The following is a 23941-nucleotide window of genomic DNA, read 5'->3' on the forward strand; positions in this document are numbered from 1 at the left end:
CCTACAGAAACATGAGCAAATAGTTTGTGGCTTTGTCAAGAATGAAACAATGTAAGTGGGATAAAAAACCAACCAACCAAAAAAAAAAAAAACCACCAAACCAAAAGACACATAAAAATGGAAAACAAGTGAAAGCTAAGCAAAATAAATGTATCTGCATCATGCCCTGAAGCTTATTCAGTAGACAAAAGCACTGGCACGCTGCCAAGTGGAAGAAATTCCAGGCTGAAAATCCCATTGCTAAATTTGGAGAGTTCAAGTTCAAGAGCCAACAGCAAGAGCCTCCAACACAATCAAAGCAGAGTAATGAGTTGGGGAGGGGACATCTCACATCTACCCATCTCTCGAATCATCCCAGTCTTTGTTCTTCCCACTAGCACTCTAAATTCAGCAAGGCACCTACAGAAAACCTGGGCTTTTCAAAACCACTCAGTACTGGCTGCCATCTGCACTCACAGAGGTGAGGCAGCAAAACTGGAAGTACCAAATCAGAACATGGGATGTACACACACATTTGGCAGCGGAAAGTGGCAAATAGATCCCAGAGGTAGCCAACACTTGAGCTAGTAAATTGATGAAGCAGAACACAGTTCCCTGCAGACTTATCAGAACAGGCCCAAAAGCAGTCTAGTCGAGGTTTCACAGCACTGGTCAAACTGCTTCTGGACACACGCTTGCTGCTACCACTCTCTGCTTACCAGTGAACCCGGTTCTGGCACAAGAACAAGCAGTGCTACTTCGGCTCTCTCTGAATCTCTGATGCACACAAGCCATAAAGCTACAAAATAATTCAGGTTGGAAAGGACTTCAGCAGGTCTGTAGTCCAACCTCCTGCTCAAAGCAAGGTCAACTAAGGTATCAGACCAGGCTGCTCACAGCTTTAGCCAGTCAGGTCTTGAGAACCTGCAGGGACAGAGACTACACAGCCTCCCTGGGCAACCTGTTCCAGTGCCCGGCTGTCCTCATGGTGAAAAGTTTCTCCTTACATTCAGTTGGAACATCTCTCGTTTCAATCTACATCCACTGTCTCTCACCCTCCCATCACAGACCACTGGGAAGAGCCTGCCTACGTTCTGCATAAGCTCCTCATAGGTACTGCACGGTTTCTGCTGGGTCCCCTCACAGCCTGCCCTTCTCCAGGCTGAACAGCATCAGGTCCCCCAGCCTCTCCTCACAGGGTGAATGTTCCAGCCCCCTCATGACCTTGGTGACCCTCTGCTGAGCTTGCTCCACTTTATCAATGTCTTTCTTGCACTGGGTGGGCCAAGCCTGGACACAATATTCTAGGTACACTCTAATGAGCGCTGAGCTGAGGAGAATAGTCACTTGCCTCGCCCTGCTAGCTGTGCTTCTGTTCATACAGCCCAGGCGGCCGTTGCCCGTCTTGGCTGCCAGGGCACACTGCTGGCTCACCTTCATCTTGCTGCCTGTCTGCCAAGGCCCCCAGTGCCTTTTCTGCAGAGCTGCTCCCCAGCTGGCAGCCTGTATCATTGCCGGGGGTCTTCCTTCCCAGGTACACAACTCTGCATTTGTCTTTGCTGAATTTTCTGTGTCTCCTGTCAGCCTGTTCCTCCAGCCTGCCTAGGTCCCTCTGAATGGCAGCTTTTCCCTTAAGGGCATCAACTCTTCCCCTCAATGTGGTTCTCTGCAAACTTGATGCAAATCACTGTGTCACCTCCTTCAGGTGATTGATAAAGATGTTAAGCAGGACAGGTTTCAGGACAGTCTCCTGTGGTGCCTCCTCGAGGCAGAGTACAACCCCTTCACCACCACCCTCAGCTGGACATCCAAGTCCTCAGTGTGCTTTTGAAAAGTCCACTCAAAGAGAAAGCGGTACAGAAGTGTCCTTTTACCCAGAGAAGTTTTATTTCCTTTTCAGATAAGGAACTACGCTAACCCTACTGCCAGCTGTAAGTAACAAATAGCTCTAACCTAGCTTTATTAGACAGACAATTAAAAAAAAAAGGAGACACCCTTCTAGCTGCTACACATGAATTGTCAGATAAAGTCCAGATCACTTACTGCTACTCATTTACACATGTTTACTGCAGATATGAGGCTTTATTTAGATTCCACAAATTATGTGAGTTTAGTAACTGGTAACCTCAACCCAAGAAGTCAAAAGAAAAATATGCTGTAAATTAACTATTCACGTTCAGCTGGTTGGAACAAGAAAAGGATTTCTGTTCTTCAAGTGTCTCATGGAGACATCAAATACGAATCTAACATCTTCTCAGGAAGAATTACACATTTCTTCCTCTGTTTACTCCTGCAATGCATGGAAGAAAAGGACTGAGGTTGCATTGGCTTAGGTGGCAGGATGAATGATCAGAGAGATCAGCTATTCTGACACAGATCGTGTAGGCTACTCTCAACTCTGAACAGAGTCAAGCAGAAGCACTGGCCTTCAAGGTTTGTTACTGCCGATTTTCCTTCTTCCCCCAAATCATCACCCAAAATGGAAGATGTTCTCCTATACACTTAAAACATTTCACACTATCTAGATGTAAATGATGTAGTATAAAAGTGGAGTTTCCCCTGAAACTCACTCCGACATACGAATTTTTACATAAAAAACAACTACCAGAGGAAATAGTTCTTTTTCAAAAAAAGTACTTCCTCACAGTGTCAACATTTAAATGTAATAAAACAGAAAAATGCTCAAAATAAAAGCAGATTGCCTACACTGTATTTCTTCCAAGTAAAATGAACCTTTCTTAGCTTGTGTAAAAAGGAGCATCATGCCTTACACACCACTTTAGTACTTACGAGTAAAATGATTAGAAGTGGATGGATGGACATTACTGCCACTGTCAGCACTTTCACTGCTAGAAATGTCATCATCTGATTCCCACACACAGGAACAAGGTGAGGTGCCATCAACTTCTTCAAACTTCCTCTTTAAAATTCCACTCATCGCTGCAATGCTGTCACATGCACCTGTAACAGGAACAGAAGCAATGAGGCACTGAAACACCTGCCTGCTGTCCAGGTCTTCAAATTTATTTATCATGGAAGAGTTCATATATCAATCAGGTACTACTACCTGTAGCTAAACGGCTCCTTACCAAGAGTATTAAACAACTTTCCCAGGAAGGACTCAAAAATACTTATCATGAGTGTATTCATCATCTCGCTGACTTTCTTAGGGGCAGTCTTTTCTTCTTAAGAGAGAAAGTAAATGCTACCTGTATTCTACCAGTGCAGAACAATTCTATAACCAATCTCATGCATAAAAAATTATGAATATTTCAGTTATGCAGCAAATTTGGGCCAAGAATAAAATACATATAATCCAATATAATTCAGGAGAAACACACCTTTATACAACACTTTAAAACTTACTTGGCACCAAGAAACATTACATGACGAAAATCAGCATTCGCTAATAAATATAGTTCAGAAAGAAAATGTTCTCTCTTTTTATTTATTTTAAAGGTCTGATTTATGTACTACTCAGTACTCTCAAATGCCCACATTCTCAATTAGATTTGAAAGCATAAGATACTTTGCATCTTTTCAGGCCAGGTCCTGCAGACACAGTTCTGGCTCATCTTGTCATATGCAGAAATTTCTTGCAGAGCTTTTGTGAAATTTAGATATGAGTACTAGCACACATGTAGACTATTTCCATACACACAAGTAAAGTATCAAAAAATGTATCCTTATGAACTTGGCTTCCTAATAACACTGCCCAACAAAGCCAGAGTCACGTTGAACATTCCTTATTGTTTCCCTTTCATATGTAACAGCTGAACATCTTATCTCCATTTACGGAACACCAAGCAGAAAAAGATCAAAATATTTTTAAAGCAATTCCTACATCATTTTAATGCATCTGACAGGCTGAAACAATTTTTTCCTCTATCTTTAATTAAAAAGAGATCTTAATGTTTACTGTCACCATCGTTACTGATTACATCCTACTGAAGACTGAAAATTAATTCTAAGATCTTAATTTAAAAGTTACAGATAATATCTACTCTCTGACTACACTGATCAGTGGAATGTTGCTGTAAATAGCTGGGGAAAAAAGGCTGCTGCTTGATGTTTTCAAGCATACAGTATCAAAAATTCTCATTCTTCTGAATGCCACTTGCCTTGAGCTTGTTAAGCTGCCAATTCAATTCATTTTATGACAAAGTTGATTTCCTCCACTAAGTTTCATTCTACCTTTATGGATGTGTCTAATTTAGAGAAAAGATTTCAGATAGATGTGGAATCGTGACATAATGCTAAGAACAGATGCTGCATATGATGATCTTCAGCACCAAACTTGTCTGTATGCAGAGCACACTAAAAATTAAATAACGAATATATTAGGTTTTAATACTGTCAGTCACACAGACAGCTTTAAATGCATATGCCTGTCAATGTTCTCAGCTTGTTTTACTATTTATGAAAAAACTGTTTTCCTGAAAGGGATTTCTTTAAGCTAAAGACATGACTTAAACATAATGTGCTTAGATCTCAACTTTTGCCCTTTTGTCCAAAAATGAATTACTATAAACTGCAAAGAAAGCATTGTATTTTTATTATGAGGACAAGGAAAGGAGCATTTAGCATCAATATGTAATAACCTTTGCAAAAAAATGTAAGAATATATGAAATTGTTAAGCATCAACCTTTAATAAAATCCCATTTACCAGAGAGAGAAAGAGAGAGAAAAAAAAGAACACGCGCGCACACACACACTGAAAACCCACAATAATAGAGAGGGGCAGAACCCCCCCAAAAAACAGGTTCAGAAACAACTGCTCTGAACTGTCCCCCACGTCCTCGCTGTATCTTTTGCCAACCACCTTTTCCATTGCCTCCTGCAGTGCTTACAGCACTGAAATTGTGAAATCACCATTATTTCCATGGCAACAGCCTGCAATATCAAAACCACAGGATTATAGCTTGACTGCAGAAGAGGGTAAAGAAGCAGCTGGAGTGTGAGAAAGAAAATGCTTACACTCAAACATCTCGGTGAAGAGAGTGAGAAATGGTCTGACAAAGAGTTTGTCGTACAAGCGAGACCTAGGTCAAATCCACATCGAAGCCCATTGAAATTGTGGCTACAGGAGTCATGAAGTTCCAGGTCCAAAGAACCTCAGTCATAACTGCACTGCAAGGCAAACCTAATAGCCACAACCATCACTAGTGTGCAGACCGTCAGAGAGCAAGAAATAATTTCATAGCCTGAGATGATTTCCAGACAAAAGCCCTTATGTCAGACATTGTCTTCTGCAAGTATACTACACAGCGACTAGATAACTAACATGCATCTTGCACATCAGTAAAATCGTTGCAGATAGTGAGAGTCTCAATAGCCAGAACTGTTTACAGCTAGTAGCAGAAACAAGTATTTCTCACACCAAAGGGTTTTAAATTTGCTTGCATTTAGCATAGCCTACATTTGCACCAAGTGTCACAACCTGGTAGCAGCAAAGCCATTTCATTAAGAAGATTTATGTAATGATCCATAACAAATGATTCCCGGGATCCTTGGAAGCAGCATGCAGCTTAGCTCTATACCCAGCTAGCTGATCAAGGCAAGCCAGGAGGTATGGGAATACTGCAGAACCTGTCACCACAACACAAAGAAGGCATAGTTATCCATTATATATATTTAGTATCATTGTTGCCCAATTTTTGTTCTGAATCTCTTCCAGGAAGTTTATCAAGAAGGTTGTTTGACAAAGTAGTCGTCATAAATTTTAGGTGTTGCCACTTGCCTGAGATCTGTTGATTCTAGTCTCTCTAGTATCAAGTCTCCCCAGGAAAACACGACACAGGGGAAGGGAGACACTTCCATTACTCAAGAGCTTGACTATCCCAGAGATAGATTAAAGAGTATCTAAAACTGTTTGTACAGACGATGTACCAGCAGGAGATCCCTTTAGAATAACATCTGTATAAACAGCTGCTGCTCCATAAGCCAATATTCTTCAGAAAGAGGCACATCTGCACAGTAGTACATGGGGCACGTTCTATCTGATACATTTAACCCACGCCTTGTTTACATAGGCATCCTGTAGTACCCGAGTGAGATCCACATCTCCAGGAGCTAGGAGATAATAATCATGGTGACACACAACCCAATACTGTTTATGAAAGCATTATTTTGCACTCTCTGTTGGTGATGTGATACATCCCAGTGGAAGACAGAGACCAACAGGAAAAAGCAACAGTCAAACTTCTAACAGCAATGAGGCCATGAAGTTTGTGATATCTCTGCAGCTGCCCTAAGTCCAGAACCAGGGAAACAGGGCAGGGAACGAATTGAATTGTCGGGTTTTTTTCCTGCACCATAGCTACGACTGAATCAGTAATTTCAGATTTTGGGGAATCAAACTGAAGCAATCACAGTCACAAAGAAATCCAAATCCAACCTCATCTGAACTGAAGACTCTACAGGTTTAGGAGACAAGGCACCAAAGAATCACACAAGTCAAATTTTCAATACATGAGTGGAAAACAAAACTATAAATAAACCTCCTATCTGATAACAGGAATCATAAGGGTAATATAACTACATGGTGGTACAATTTTGATAACAAAGAAGTCACTTCTGGCACGCAAGAGAGTACATCATTTAAGACGGGAATAATCTCAAACACACGGAAGTACTATAGCAATATGTATATTCTGAAGAAAAATGAGCAAATGTGCGTATTTCTGCATAGAATCCTGTACACAAAAGTCCATGACTGACTATAGGAACCAAACAACATCACGCGACTAAGAAAAATAAACACACAGAGCGGTAAGTCAGTATTCTTGGACTTCCAGTAGGACACCAATGAGGTCCAGCCTTCAGAGGCAAACTCTGAAAAACAACCACCAGCTACAGTTAGAGAACTGCTACATCAAACTGCCAGTTTAGGTGAGAACGGGAGAAAGTTGGCTTGAGAATTCATTTAGAAACAAACCTTTCTGGATAATTATTAAATAGCTGTCTAGCAGCTAAGATTGATTTGGAGCAGCATCCTGCTGATTCACACAACTGCGTAACACACAGGCACTGGAAGCTTTCCTGTTTGTTGATGTATCCTTCACAACAAAAAATCCCGGCACAGCGATGTGATACATCATCCTCTGCCACGCTCCTCACCATGCTAACGTGGCATTAATCCACAGCAAAGGAAAACAAAGTTGCAACAGAGGGGACAGTATTAAAGCAAGGAAGATCAGCTACACGCATTGTTGTGAGCTCCCGGTCAAACACCAATTGCCTGACACAGTTAAGGATTCTTCAAGGAAATGGCAACTTGCCACAGCAGAAGCAGATGATGGATGTGGGCTGGGAGAAGGATATATCTTTCTGAAACACCCCCCCATCCATTTTTCTTCCTTTCTTTCCTAGTTTTCCTCCACCCTGAAGAAACTACTGCCACAAAGAGATCATTTAACCAGTTCTCTAGCTGCAGGTAGGCTGACTGGCGAAGCAAGTCCTCAAAGCTCCATAGCAACCAGCTTTGCCTTGCTACGATGCCAGATAATTGGCAGGCACCACACATTTTAAAAGTTCAGAGGCAACATGTTATTACTAGAAGACAAAAATCCCATGTAAATGCAGGGGATATATTTAAAACAGTCACAATACTACCTGGAACCTACAAAGTAAAATAATGTAAAAGCCTGGCTGCATTCATTTTCTCTTGTACCTGAAAAGGCTGGAAATTTTAGAAAACCATGCTAACAATCTCATTGCAGCAATCCTTTAGAAAGCAGGTATCTCCAAATCCCAGTGAAAAGCCCCAACAGAGTGGTGCTAGAATTACTGTGTGAGTGGAAGGGAGGGGTGACCATGCATTACCTGTGCTCCCAGGAGAAGCTTCTGCTCCATAACATACACTGCCAGACTTGCTCTACAAAACCTAACTTGAGGTTGCCATACCCTCAGTGTTTCACTGACACCCATGGACAGAAAAAAGTAAAACAACAAAATAATTCACAAAACAAAAGCACCAGGACCAGACTGGATAGGCACTATAGGGAGAGGCAAAAGCATTTCTCCTAACTTGCACATCAGCTATTGCTTTGAAATGTGCTAAAAGACACTAATAAAACAGACAACAAGCTGCAATGTGGAAATAGGGAATTGAAAAAAATCTTGTGCAGTGACAAAGACAAATCGAAAGACATTTTCATCCTGCTCAAAATCTTCAAATACATGACTGTTTTTGCAAAATTCAGCACTACAGTATACAGCTCATACAATATCACATGGGAAATTGAACAGGTATGGAACACACCTGTGAAGACATAAACATCAAGTACATACCCTCTGCAGTAAGCGTAACAAACCAGATATGAAATAATAAAATAGGACCCTGCCTCAGATTATGTATCCTCATTATTTAGAGCAAAGCCTCACTATAGGAACCAGTTATTGACTAAAGTTCAGGAAAAACAAGAGAAAGTCCAAGAACACACTGCCGTTTAGAGGAAAAAAAAAAAACCCTCATTAATTGCTTCTTTCATTCATTTATGAAACCTTATTTTGTAATAATTTCTTCTTGAGAGCTGATCACATACCATGATAAAACCTACCTGGATAAAAATTCTTATCTGAAAATCAAAACAAAAAGGCAGGCATCAAACAAAGACTTGACCTATGAATCACACTGCATTTTGCCTTGTCTCAAATGTAGCAACTGAAAGTACAGAAAAATTTAGACAAAGTCTGTAGTAGCAATACAGATTTGCTTCCAAACAAAAAACACCTCTATGCAAATGACTGCAAACTGAACAGGAGGATGCAGAAAACAGATGTTACACATAAAACATCACTGCAAAGTACTCATCACAAACAACTCCCACCCACTGGGCAGTCAGCATGTACTATAAAATGCTAGGGAGACTTGGCAAATAATTTCACAGTTAAATCATGAATACTGATGCTCACAAGCAGAGACGTTTGAATTATTTGTTGTGATTAATATTCTTTTTGAATTTAGGTCTTTTTCTTAGCTTGCAAACAAAGCTTGATGTTTTTTAAAGACATTTTTCTTACCTGCTGAATAAACGTCAGCAGCAGAGACGGTTGTGAACTAATCAAGGTGTTTGCTTGGTTCCACATATTGCACTTAATTATTTTGCTCTTTGTGTAACTAACAGTTTTAAATGGGTGGGAAGAGTCAAACCCAAAAGCATCTACAGTGACAACATCACTCACACAAAGAATATCATTTGCTTGTGAAAATGACTATTCATGTAAAGGACGGCATTAACGCAGACAAAAATCCATTTGCATGAATGCTTGCAAACAGTGAACAACAGAGGTACATGAACATGAATCAAACAGCTGTTCAGAATTCAAATTAATGTTTGCAATACATGTTTTGCTGTATTTGGCAGCTCTAATCACAAGTACCAGTTGCCAGAGGTAGGCTCTGATAGTTTCACAACTACAATCTGCAAAAATTAAAAACACATAGCAAGCTAATTCCACTTAAGACACTGCTTTGTATAGGCACAGGGAATACCATTAGTATAATCTTACTCATAAATTTGTGCTTACAGCAGTGGTCAAGTTACACAGACATAAACTAGGAAAAGTCTTTCTCTGCTTGTTTGCTTCAGTCTAGCTAAATCCATAGCACTAAGTAAATCCTGCAAGATAAGGCTGCGCAATTCAACCTGGGGAATCTGTTCTGACATTGCAAGCCAAATCCTGCCAAGTCTGCTCTTTGCAGGGTTTCTATACCATCACTTTACAGCACTCCTGATTTCACACTTGAGTACTAATCCACTAATCTTCTAGACTGCCTACGTATTGTTGTACACTCTAACACACACCAACTAGCTCCACTGGCAATGAATTTAGAATGCAGAAAGGATGTTGACATATGCTCACCTCCTGTCTCTACACACAGTACAGATGCAATGGTGGTAGATATGGCTCCCTTAGTCCTCCAGAAGCATCTCATAAGGTCCTACATGCACCAAGCATGTAAATATCCCCCTCTCCATCATCCAACATAAAACTCTCACACACAGCAGCAATGAAATGGCCTTCTGATGCCTAAGTTCAATTCTTAGCTACATCAACTGATGTCAACAGTTAAATGAAACGCTTGTATAATTCAGCCAACAGAAGAAAATTCAAGGCTAGTTCTCCTAAGTCTTCTCTCAGCATGCTCCCCAGAGAGCAAAATGAGATGAGTAAGAGGCAATGATAATTCAACCAGGCATCCAGGAGTTTAGCATTCAGGTCTCCAATGACAAAGGTGCAACCTAGTAGAAGGGGATTCAGAGGCATTCAGCGAGAGGGCTTTCCTGTCAAGATGAGATTTGCCCACACAAGCTGTTTAGTTTGAGCTTGTTTAATTTGTAACAATTTTCTAAGCTTGCTGCAGCAAGAACTGCTTCTACAAGAGTGAAAGATGCATAAATGACACTGAGCCCTATAGGCAAACGAGATTCAGGAGAAAGTCATGCTGAAGGTAGGTTACAAACTCAGGTTCATAATGCCTAAACTCCATCTAAGTCATCTAGAACACTTCTAGCTGGGCCTGTCATGAAGCCCTTTCCAAAGTCTTCAGGTAACACTGCTGAAGACCTTATACTGGCCACTTCTCTTCTAGGTTTTAAGCTTTGATGATAAAATTTCATCAATTAAAATCTCTTCACCCAAAATCTCTGTGGAAGATTTTCTCTTGCTTCTGTTTGAAGAAAAAAAAAAATCACGGTGCAATGTATTTGGCCTCCACTACAGACAGAAGTATCTGCATCCCAGAAGAAATTTTTAAGTTTGCATGCGGGCTCCCAGAAAAGACTTACTACATTTTAGACTGTATTACAGGATTGCTTGCAGCAGAGCTCTGGCCAGGAGATGTCACAAGTCTTCCTAAAATTGAAATGTGAAAACAGAAAAACGCTGCCACCAGTCCTACTGACTTCTACAGATACACAGCCTGTTAGAGAAGAGTGAGCATGCAGGTGATGGGAAGAACTGGTCCATCTGCTATATGGGAAACAGCATACTAACAACACATCCTTATTGCACCTCTCTGCAAAAGGACAGAGAACATTTGGCCTGCTTAGCCCCTCCCCAGCAACTGAAGTGAGGTTCTGAGACTGGCAGCAGTGTTTTCAGCATGTTTTTGGCACAGCAGCTTTGCATTATGTTGCTCCCAGCTACAAGAATGGCAGTAGGGTCCAGCTCTGTAGTGGAGACTGGAAATGCCATCAACTTACAGAGTGCTGGAAATAAATGGTCTTTAATATAAATTTTGCCTAGATTAGCCTAGGTAGTAATATTAATTGGCACACTGCAACCTGTCTTTGTACTGTTTCAGTACTGACCTTCCACACTGTTCTTTCATGGACATCAACCTTGTGCACTGCCTACAGAGGAACTGCACAACACGGTAGGATATCATGTATATCTCAGCATGTTCCAGCCAAAGCACAGCAAAGCACAGTCAAGACCGGTAGATGCCAAAGGGGCCTTCATACCTCTACAGCCCTGATACATTCTACTCGGCTCCCTGTTGCATGCTATTTAACACACAGCCTGGCTGCTCCTTCACCATTGCCATCAAAGCCAGCACAGAGCATGAATTCTACAGCTCTCCCCTTCTGCCCCATGGTGTCTGCATCTCAACGCAGGGTTAGCCATTCTCTCCTCTGAAATCTGTAGTGTTTAACAGAGTTTCAAAAAACAAAAGCCACCAAGAAAAAAACCCCACAAAACACCAAAAAAAACCCAAAACCAGAACATCTGATCTCCAAGAAGTACAATATGAACTTGTGACACAAAAACGTACTGGAACATACTTGCAAAAGTAACTCTGAACTAGGTTTTCCTCTTCTATCTGAAAAGACAGGCGCAAACACTTCCAGCTTAACCGCTTATGTATGGAGGGGCGTGTGCGTGTGTCTGACGGGGGATAGGGGAGTGTACCTGCAAATTTTAGCTAACAAAGGACCAAATCCTTCATACCTTGCTCTTGCCATAATTATTGACAATAATGGTACCATTTATATGTGACAAGATTAAAAATGTCTGATCTTAGGAGATTAGAAACAAGATGAATGGATAGTTTGGGGTTTTTTTTGGAGAGTGACAAATGTGGTAAGATAGTCTGTCTTCACCTACGTGGTCTGATATTAGCTGTATAACACAGAACTCTCTTCAGGCATGACCAAATAATGCTGAAAATTGCTAGAAAAACCTAGCCTGGCAGAAACCTCAGCTCATCTGCCTGCAACTTGTTATAAAAAACAAGACAAAAAAGCAGTACTTTCTCCATGTTATCATCACTATATTCCACAACCTAGACATAATGACAGGCAATGTGCAACAAACTTTTTCATTACTATTTTCAGCAGATGAGAACTTCTGCTTCTATATCCAAAAATCAAAGGATTCATGTCATGTCAAATTGGCACAACTTGACTACCACTGTAAAATACAGAGATGCTACTTCCAGCAACTTATCCTACCTTTACTTCCTCAAACAATGTTTAGATTTACTTATTTTCTCCATGGGATCTTAAATTACATACAACAGGAAAGGGGTCTTTAAAATTAAAGCAACCCAGGTTTGTTCATCTTAATACAAAACAAATTATTCTCAATAAGAAGGCCTGCTATGATTAAATTTTATTGTCCTCACAGAAAAGTTTCTATAATCCATTTAATAATCTGTCTTATTAATATGTTAATAGTCTCTTATAGAATGAAAGATACCAGATCCTTTCCTCTTACTCATTTCAATTAATCAAAACCAAGTATTCAACTTTTAATTTAAATGACCTTTGTTATTTGTGTTGTCAGCTAAAAATGGATTTTAGTATTAATTTGCAGAGGATTAATTATTTATATGTGTAACAATACCTTGTAATATTTTAATGTTGCCTTTGAGACACTGCAGAACAGGAAAAATGCATCATCTAATAATGGAAAATTAATCGGCAATTTTGATCTATGCTACAACAACTCACATATATACCAACAAAACAAAAGAATAAACCAGGTGTATTTAGCCTACCATGCTGCACTGAGGAAATCCAGTTGGCGGCCGGTCACAAGTGGTGTTCCCCAGGGCTCAGTACTGGGGCCAGGCCTGTTCCAATATCTTTATCAATGACCTAGATGAGGGGATCGAGTGCACCCTCAGTAAGTTTGCAGACGACACCAAGTTGGGTGGAAGCGTTGATCTGCTGGAGGGTAGGAAGGCCCTACAGAGGGATCTGGACAGGCTGGATCGATGGGCCAAGGCCAACTGTATGAGGTTCAACAAGGCCAAGTGCCAGGTCCTGCACCTGGGTCACAACAACCCCATGCAACGCTGCAGGCTTGCAGAGGAGTGGCTGGAAAGCTGTCTGGCAGAAAAGGACCTGGGGGTGTTGGTCGACAGCTGGCTTAATATGAGCCAGCAGTGTGCTCAGGTGGCCAAGAGGGCCAACAGCATCCTGGCTTGTATCAGAAATAGTGTGGCCAGCAGGACCAGGGAGGTGATAGTGCCCCTGTACTTGGCACTGGTGAGGCCACACCTCGAGTACTGTGTTCAGTTTTGGGCTCCTCCCTGCAAGAAGGACATCGAGGTACTACAACGTGTCCAAAGAAGGGCAATGAAGCTGGTGAAGGGTCTAGAGCACAAGTCTTATGAGGAGCGGCTGAGGGAGCTGGGGTTGTTTAGTCTGGAGAAGAGGAGGCTGAGGGGAGACCTTACTGCTCTCTACAATTACCTGAAAGGAGGTTGTAGCGAGGTGGGGGTCGGTCTCTTCTCCCAAGTAACAAGTGATAGGACAAGAAGAAATGGCCTCAAGTTGCACCAGGGCAGGTTTAGGTTGGATATTAGGAAAATTCCTTCATCAAAAGGGTTGACAAGCACTGGAACAGGCTGCCCAGGGAAGTGGTTGAGTCCCCATCCCTGGAGGTATTTAAAAGATGTGTAGATGTGACGCTTAGGGACATGGTTTAGTGGTGGACTTGGCGGTGCTAGGTTAACAGTTCGACTTGATGACCTTAAATGTCTTTTCCAACCTAAATGATTCTATGAAATGTTTGTCATTTGTTCTGTTCTCTGGGCACAAGCAGGAAGCCATCCAACAGAAATGGAGAGATCAAAAAAACAGAAGTGGTATTTTTCAGATATACTGAATACCAGCTAACAACAAAAGAAGTTGTGATATGTGGAGGGTATAAATACTAAAGAAAAAAAGTAGTGGCTAGACTTTCTTAATCGAAAAGAATTAATTCTTTAAAGGATGATCTTTCTTAGTAATGCTAAGTAATGCAATGCTATTTCTTGCTTACAACAAGTTCTTCAGTAATTTAGGGTTTGGCTTTTGTTTAAAGTAATTTAATATTTGACTTAGAATGGTTTGCGAGATATTTATGATCACCTACACATACAACTGCTAAGCAAGCGTTCACTAAAGATTCTGCAACAAATAAAAAGACCACCTTTTATTTACAAATTGTTAACTTACAAAGGCAGGGCTTAAGCATACTCTTCCTACCATTGACTTCACCAGGAATAAGCCTGTGTCCTCAAATATCACACAGCACATACCCGCACCACCACCGCGAACTTTTTTTTCCAACTTTCTACCTGCTTTCAAACTCTTCAGCTATCCTACCTCCCACTCACATGCTCCCTTCTCAGTAGGGTCTGCAAGCAAGGCTAATGAGCTTATCTCATTTCCACCGAGCTGGTGAGTGCTGGCAGCAGCTGATAGGGAATACTGGACAGAAAATGCAAATCTGGAGTTCACGTAGAATACCTGAATCATTAGGGAACATGACAACACAGTAGTTTTATTCAGTATCTTTCATGCTGTCACTATTAAGCGGTAGATATTTTTAGCCACCAAAAGCCAAATCCATCTGCAGCAGCGGCGTTTCCAAGGAGACAGAATAATTTAAATACATGTGGAACTAGATCTCTGTTTTCATCAACTCCTCTCTGTTACTGGAGCTGCTTTGAGTCAGATATCTCATTTGAGGGGGAAAAAGAGAAGTGATTGGAATACATAGATTTAAGATGGTAATTTAACAGTTGTGCTTATGCTTTCAGATAGATAACCATTTCCTACAGACAACAAATGTTAGGATGCAACTCATCTATTTTTCAGTCAGTATTATTTACCAGTGTTCACATTCCAGTATAAAAAAAGATAGTTTATCAGTCTTTTAGAATAATTTTGTGAATCACTGACATTTGCTGTAAGTTATTAATTTTTTTGATTGATTGCTTGTTTAGCAAACATATCAGGCTCTATTCTCTGAAGAAACAGCTAGGAGAAAAGCACACCACTCCAGATGCTTGCAGCTGGTAAGGTGTATAAATAAGCAGACAGAAGACACAGCTTCTTCTAGTCCTCTTTAGTACTCAGTAAGAGTTTTGTTGACCTTGTCCAGTTTTTCTTTAAATAACATCACTTTTTAATAATTTTGGGTCTGCTCTAAGGGCATTCACTCTCAGTGAATACAGCAAAAATGGATAAATGCGTTCACGAATTTTAATCTCTGAAATCTGCTAAAACTGAATTACTGTATTTTAGCTTTTATAAATATATTTTATGACTATATACTCTCAAACCAAGCAGAAAGCTTCTAATCTTTTCCTTTATTTCAGTAGTGTATAAATGGACTGTGACAACTAAATAATCCTATTATTATATTTTCAATGCAGTACAAAGATGAACAATTAACTTATTAAAAACTATTTGTTCACAAATAACATTCCCAGTTTTTCTGTCAATGGATTAATTTAGAATACAGCATTCAAAAGACACGGACAAATGTCATGAGAATTAACAACTGCTGTACATTATTTTAAAAAGGAACCTCCTCCATAACACATATATACTGATAATTGCTTATAGATTAGATATTTCTTAATAATATATTATAATTAACTTCAAGAAATTCCAGAAAAAAGGTCACATTAGAAATTTATAGCAGTTACTTAATTATCTTAAAGGAGCTACTGCAGGCACTCAAGAGATTAAATACACCCAATATACAGTTATCTAAAACAAATTATTTCCCACCATAGTGCTATTTCCATCACTAATGCGAAGTAATGCAAATGTCTGATTGCTCTTTTTTAAAAAAAAGAAAAAAAATCACACCTATATGTTGGCAACAATTTGTAATCACAATTAATTTATTTCAATGAAGATTTCTGCTTCAAATCAGAAAAACAGCATCCTGTGGTATAACAATTATTTGCTACAGATAAAATGTAGAAATAAGTCAATAGAGAGCTGACACGTTTAAATCCTTGCCCCAGTGAGGCCAATATCAAAATCTCCAATTCTTTCAGTGGGGCCAGGACTTCTGCCTGTAGTCCTATATCCTCAAATAACATGGCTTGATAAACAAATCTATTTTCTGTATTTCTATTTTCTACTTGCCATCCCCAGTGCCTGTGAACTCACAGCCGCTGGTAACACATAAGCTCAGCAGAACAGGTTCCATACAAGCTATTTCAACAGTGTATTAAAACTGGTACATAAATCTTGTAGTACCCACAGCAGTTATCTGTCTTGTACACGTAATTTAATTATATGCATCATGTTTTTTCTTTATGACAAAGATAACTTGATTACTGAATTATAAAGCACATTCATTCCAAACCTAAAAATAATGCAAAAATCCACAAAACCCCTTTAAGAGTTGTTCTGAGGAGCCATTCTTACTGTATGTTCAACACTAAATAAAACACATACGGTTTTAAAAGCAGTTCATTTTTAAGTCCTTTTCCTATTCAAACTCAAAGAAAACATTTTTAGATCTTCCAGCACTATTTTCCTGCTGGTAGCACACACTGTATTTTCAACAGCAAGTATTTCCATCACACAAAAGACCTCTCTTCCTACAGCTTATTGAACAACTTCAGCATCAATGAGATACAATGCCTACACTGTCACATGAGAAAGTTGTCAGATAGCATCAGGCATGCCTATGATTTCACTGTCTATGGATCTCACATTGGTTGAACCCTCCTAGGCAGGAGAAATAACAACCTGAAAAGCTGCTTCAAAGTCATTAATGAGGAACAAACAGTAAGATGCTTGCATGTGCATTTTTTATACCCAGGAAATGTTGTGGCAAGGATCAAAACCAGCTATTCAGAACAGGAATTTTTTCACCCTTACCTGTAAATTGGGTTTCTGTGTTTCAGCTCCGTCAGTGCAGACTGAAAGGTTTACTCCTCCTTTTTCCATCCATCAGACAGCAGTCATCCAATAACTGAAGTCATCCTGGCATCCTCTGGAACATGCTCTCTCCCTTATTTCCCATTCCCCACCCCCATCTGCATGCTAGCAAAATGGGAAAACAGCAAGAAGAAAACAAAACCAAAAAGCACATCTAAAAAACAGCTTTAATGAGCTACTTAGTAATCAGTGAGGATGCTCTGTACTGGAAGGTAATGACAAAATTTAAAGACAAAAAAATAAGTCTCTCTATTAATAACCTTCAGCTCCACTAGAGAATAGCAATTCTCCCTTTTAGTTCCTTTCAGCGAAGAGTGCTGCTGTGTATTTAAGAAATTTTGTGATTATCACAATAACAGTGGTGCTTTTATAGAAAGCAAGAATCTGAAATTGCAATGCAAATTAGAATAATTCAGAGATAGATGCTAGTAATTTCCAACTAAATAAATTTTCTTTCTGTTTGAAGCAGTATTTATAAAATACCTGAAAAAGAATAATTACTAGATAAGTCTTCTTGAAGTTCTACCTGTATAAAGCTCTACCTGTATAACTGGTGCGTATGCATTTATTTTACTGTATTTATAATACAGTAGCCAAAATCCAATGTGCTGCGTGAACTTTGTCCACACAAAACTTTCTACCTAAATAGGAATTCAAATGCAAAAAATGACTATGTGAACAATTTTCAATCCGTGCACCTCAAATATACAATTATGTCTATTTGTAGCCTCTTAAATCTAGTTGAAAAAATGTTTTCTAAGATCAGTGAATTTTTATTTTCTATATATCCATATAAATCAGGTATCAGCTCAGCTAAAGACAACAGCATCAGATTTATTTTATGACAGTTTAATTAAAACTACAATCAAAACCAAGAATGAGTCTTCAGTCTTAGCTAAGGTAAGGTTTACTGCCACATCAAAGCATTTGTACTCCAGGATTTCCCCTTGAAAGGAAAACGTTACACAGCAGAAGCTGACAAATACCTCTGTGTTTACAAATTTCAATCTTCAGCTATGGCTTTCCAATAAAATTAACTGTGAATTCCTTTAAATAAAAGCATCTATCCTCTTCACAGAATTATTGATCTGTAACCACAGCAAGACTATACCAATTAGCATACTTTCACTATAAAGTAATAGCTGTTTTAGCTTCTGAAAAAATTAGCTGTCAGTCTTATCATAACGAACTGCCAGTGGATCCTGTGCATAACATTCAGATTCTGTCTTAAGTAAAGTAGGTGTATTTTTAACCAAATTACCTTAGTTTAACATAAAACCTCTTCCTAGATGCCTAGAAAAATGGAAATCCATTCCTGCAAGCATTAAAAAACTAAAGTAACTATTAGGTTTCAAATCCAGACAAACAATACAATTTTCTTTAGTGGGAAGGAACTGTGGGGAATGCTAAGGAAAATCTAAACAGACATTCTGCCCTTGTAAGCGACTGGCTGGAAGACATCTTCCACCGTATTTTCTTTTTTATCTGCAGAAAGAAATTTGGAGTTGAGCACCAAGGCTTCGTCTCTCAACCACCCTGACTGCTGAGGGAGTCACACGGACATACAGAATTGTAGTCTCGCAACGGGATTTAATAAAAATCTTTTCAATGAGATGCAAGGTGCAACACTGTTGCAGCCCTGAAGCATTATTAGAGTAACTAATCACAGAGAAATGGGCAGTACAAACAAGTAAATTGGAATGCCTTGCAAAATCTACTATGAAGAAAAGGAGGTTATTGACAACAAAAAACCCAGCACCTCTAAAATAGTCCCAGAATGAAGCAACTCTAATACAGTCAGTGTTCCTAAAACAAAACACAAATAGCCTTGCTACAAAAAATGATTATCATGAAGTAGGCTGCTGTTGCCCCTGCACTTTATAAGCATTGCACACACAAGCCTCCCCAGCAGAGTGGCGTCTGTGCAATCTCTGTAACCTACACTTGCCAGTTTCTGCAGAATTCTGCATAACATTCAGACAGCCCTCGTGAAATTTGCCCTGCTTCACACATCATAAATTAAGTCATTTACTTGATAAATGCATTTTAAATATATGAAATTCACTTCTGCTAGTACGTCAGGGTGCTGAGGACATTCCCCTGTGCCGGGTGGGGGGTTTGGCTGCCTGGGCGCAAGGCCAACTTACAGGCAGCACAGTTGGTGGCCTTGAAAGAGCAAGGGAGCAGCAGCCCCACTGTGGGCCTGCCCACCCCTTGCCAGGACGCTGCTTTTAGGTTCAGCCTGTTGCCCTTGGCCCCTGCCCGAGCTATGCTACCACTCTGCCACAGGCACCTCCTTGACCCACACCCTGAGGCTGACCACAGACCTTACCACCCGCCTCAGGGGGCCTCAGACCTGGCTCTCCACTACAGGCCGGACCACTGGGCTCCTGACTCAGCCTGGTGGCCATGCCTGGGCCTGACCCGCTCGGTACTGTTGGGCCACCCTCGGCTTCTGGCTCACCTGCCCCTTCCGAGCTGCCTGCTGCCCTGGCCGCTCCCTGGCATGGCGCCTGAACCCAACCGTTCCTTTCCAGAGCCAGCACCTGCAAAGTCCTAACAATGCTTTCCGGCTCCAAAGTGCTGTTATTGGACTAATTAATCACATATACACAGAAATGGAGAAAGGCAAATTGGGTCCTTTTTGAGTCCAGGTTTGTACCTCATCCCTGCTGTGACTCAAGTGATCGGTGGGTGCGCTTCTATTCATTTGGCTATTTCAGCTTTTTTTTTTTTTTTTTTAAACTTCTCTATACTTAATACTCCTTACAACATACATTTTAACTTTTTTCTCCAGAGTTATTACATTGGACAAAAGGAGGGCTTCATCAGGAAGCAGATTCCTGCAATGACTTTATTCACTTCTCCTTTCCCTGATTATGTCTGTTGCTACTAAAATATTTGCTTCCATTTTCTCAGAAGCTTCTTTTGACAATTCCTTTATGGAAGGATAATATGCTGCCGGATCACCTCCTTCCTGAAAAAAGTTTCAGAGAAAAAATTTAGAACGTATAGATAAATTACATCTCAGTAATCCACTCTGCCTTACCATATAATGGTACTGACCAAGGAAATTAAAAGAATATAAGTAAGATGAAATCAGAAACTGCAAGGCTGCCAGTGTCCTTTGACTGAATCTATACAGCTATGCTATCAGGGCTGAAGGCAGTTCCCGACTTGGTTTGGTTCATTACAAACCATTCATGGATTCTGGTTCAGGTTTCACTTGCAACTCACAGCTCCTTGTAACATCCAGGCTTATCAGCCAAGATTTTTACTTCCCACTCCAGAGTTAATGATAAGCTATGGTGGACACAAAGTTGAAAGGTGCTGCACAGACCCGCAGGAGACAAGCAAAATGACGCTCATATAGTACAAGTTATTTATGATGGTGATTAAACCATACACACTTCCACACTCAGGGAAAAAACAAATAAAACCTGTGTTTACCTTAATGCTTTAGACAACCTTGATTGTAAAGATGAACTGACACAGCTTAGTAAATAATCTGAACCTCAAACAAATCTCTTGTATTTCATAACATACAGAGCTAAAACTAAACTTGATATCTGCTTTCAGCCTCTTCCTTTAGCAGAGTTAACTGTTCCACTCCCCTCCCTTGGTAGGCTCTATGCATAGTCCAGTTATCTTTCTCTGTAGGCCGTATGCTTTTTTTTTTTACTTTTTTTTTTAATAAAAAAAATATTTGCAGCTGTTCTATTTTATCACATTATTTTCCTCTGTCTCTCCTTTATTCTATCCCATATCTGGCCCATACTTGCTTCTTCAGTGCACATACCAGTTTCCTTCCTAGAACCATGAAGGATTTACTTACTCAAAGGCAGAGGAGTTAAAATTCTTTAAAGCTAAATCAATACTAAAACCCGTTTGCAACAGTGTTCGATATCAAAGAAGATACTCGATTTTTTAAGTTCTGCATCCAGTTTTCCATTAGTGGCCTTTATTTCAGATTTTAGGGGGGAAAAAAGGGGGGGGGGGGCACGAGATAGTGAAGAGAGCTCATCACTCACTGTAGTTCCCTATGGTTCACACATACATTCACTTCATGACTAGACCACTTTTTTTTCCTGCAATCTACTATAGGATATGCTGATTTCCCGCCCGCTCTTGTTCAGGATACTGGGTAGCACCTTCTGCACCATTTTAGTTTCTTCTGAAATGCATATCTCTGCAAGTAGGAGAGAAGGAAAAGGAATCGATGGCTGGGGGCAAAAGGTACTCATAGATGTATGTATCTCAAAGAACTCCGATTACTGGTAAGTAACACCTCTCGATCTCCACTGGATAACCCACACAGGCATTCACACAGCGTGAGATTCCCAGCGGCTATCCCCAGGTTACATAACTTTGTGACAGTTCGTCACGTAGTCCTTCATTAGAAACCAATTACTGTAGATCTCTTCTGTCAAGCGTGAGATCAGCTCTAACCTACTGCTTAATGAAGACATAGGTGGAGCTTGATATTCAGAGAAAGCTACAGGCACACATTTGAGACTGTTAACAGTTTGTTCACCAGGTTACTGACTGCAGCATCAGGCATTTGCCTAAGAAAAATAGTGGCTACTGTCCAGCTCAGGAGCAAAAGAGCTATCACCTCACCTATTAATGCTGGAAGAGGTCAGATGTCCTACAGCATAATCGCTCTCCTGAAAGATTGTTACTAGGACCTCAGAACACATTTCTCACACATAGTCTAGAAATAACGATGTTATTCACCATTCTGCTAGCAAGATCCAAGGAAGATATGTCACATTTCACCCTTTAGATCTACTAGATCTCCTGAACGGAGAGAGACATTGTAACACCTTGTTTCTCAGCATCCTACATGTCTGGAAAGATCCTTGAAGGGGGATGGACCAAGCTTGTAAGGCAGCAACATGACTATCTGAATTTCACGGCCACTGCCAATTCCATGCAGCAACTCAGCATCCACTGTCATTAAGAAATGTGCCAGCATGGTCCCCAAGCAGAGTAAACACTGAGAGAGAAAAAAAGAAGAAAGTGATGAATGAACTGTATATGGCTTACTGGTGCGCACTCAGGGCTGCTGCCTGGAAAAATCCTGTGTGGTCAAAAGAATTGGAACCCACTGATGTTTAATTATGAAATCCAGGCCGAGGTTTCCTTAATTTGAAGCTGCTGCCATTGCAAGGAAATTACTTATGATTTATGACTGAAAACAAATGCAGAATTGAGGTTTCTTTCTCACAAATGGTGGACAGATGTCATCATTTACGAGCCTTAGAAATCTCTCAAGGCATGTAGTACCTGAGCAGGCACCCGACTACTGCTTCCAGTAGTCTGAGGTTTAAATAGCGAGAAGCTATCAAATAAGACCTGTGTGATACAGTTTCCATGAGTCTCTGAGCAAACCAGAACCAGTCAGAAATAGCAACATATTAAAATGCAGAAGTCATACAACAAGCTATATTGGCTTCAATGCCCTACTGACTGCATTTAATGAAGCCTGAAGGGATGACTGTTCAGGTTGGAGAAGAAGCTGGATAATTATGGGCAATGCACAGTGAAAACACATCACCCTGTAGTTTGAAAATCGAAACTGCTTCAGGAAAGAAGAATAGGATTACTTTACCACAGCATTCATACATTTTTACTCTTTAATAGAGCCTAGAAGAGACTGCTGTCTCTGAAGCAGCTGTGCCGAACAGTGTTCCAGTTTAAAACAGTAACAAACCAAGCCCTTTTCATATGGCACAAGACATGCTAGAAAGCGACCATACTGGTCAGTGGATCTGAAACTTGACTACATTCTACTTTAGGAGGAATTATCTATCAAGAAGCTGTAAAAACTATTCTAAGACAGTGAGGAGGAAAAAAACAAACAAACAAACAAACAAAAAACCCCCCACTACACTTCTTGTTGTGCAGCTGAAGGCCAAAAGCAGAGCCAATTAGTTCCTTCCTTAGTTTTAAGAGAAGCAGTAATGCAGCACCCCTGTTACAATACCTAAGTTTTTTTTTACTTCTTGATAAACAAAACGAAGCAAAACCAAAACAAATTCTCCTCTCCTCTTAAAAAAACACCAGAAACCTCCATGAAAATAGCACTGCATGAGAACAGAGCAAAATTGAGAAACGTATTCAACGCAGACTAATTTTCACCTCTTAGAAATGCAAGTTACATAAATTTCAACTTCCTCAGACTCCCACCCACTTACCAACATCCATTTATATTCCTTCAATCAACTCAAGAGCACAGTCACCTGCCTTCAGTGAACTCAAAAGTGGTAAAATATAGGACACAAAAGAGAGAAAAGGTAAGCAAAGAACTTCTGCACAAGAATGTACATGGATTTCCATTAATTCATCTGTGACTATCTTACAAAGCAGCTTTCTAGCATGAAAATTATTTCCAATTCTAATTATTTACATACCAAGTCAGGTAAGTTCTTCCCAAAATCAGGAATCAGCTTCTCATAAATAAGGAACAGTACACAAACCTTAAACATCAGACTTTAAAAACAAGTTCTTTTGAACCATGATCTAGACTTCATTACTGAAAGGCAAAATTAAGCAAATCTGAACAAGTTTACTAACCTAGTTTTTATTAGCTGTAAAAAAAAATTCTTGGTTTTCAGCCATATCTGCTCCAGTAAGGAGCATAATGCTGGCACAGCACAGTAAGAAAAAAGATGAGGTACTACCCCTTTTAGAAGGAACACAGACACAGACTGACAGCTAGGTCAGGGAGGAATACCACTTTTCACTGCTATGACAGGCGCCTTAT

The 23941-nt window shown here is 40.1% G+C and overlaps 1 protein-coding gene across 3 annotated transcripts in view; it reads right to left on the reverse strand.

Moving 5' to 3' along the window:
* CSRNP3 (cysteine and serine rich nuclear protein 3) overlaps nucleotides 1-23941 on the reverse strand; it is a 114598-nt gene that overhangs the window by 78424 nt on the left and 12233 nt on the right. For 2 of the 3 annotated variants that reach the window (XM_087732528.1, XM_087732527.1), the window contains exon 2: nucleotides 2770-2940. In XM_087732528.1, coding sequence (XP_087588654.1) covers nucleotides 2770-2917 — 148 coding nt within the window. In that variant the 5' untranslated portion in view covers nucleotides 2918-2940. Of the gene's footprint in view, nucleotides 1-2769; nucleotides 2941-17112; nucleotides 17247-23941 lie in introns of those variants that run through there. The other variant, XM_087732526.1, reaches the window with a different exon arrangement.

The sequence above is a fragment of the Nipponia nippon genome, unplaced genomic scaffold, assembly GCF_047370975.1.
Source record: "Nipponia nippon isolate SJK-2023a ecotype South Korea unplaced genomic scaffold, ASM4737097v1 scaffold_5, whole genome shotgun sequence".
NCBI classification, from domain to species: domain Eukaryota; kingdom Metazoa; phylum Chordata; class Aves; order Pelecaniformes; family Threskiornithidae; genus Nipponia; species Nipponia nippon.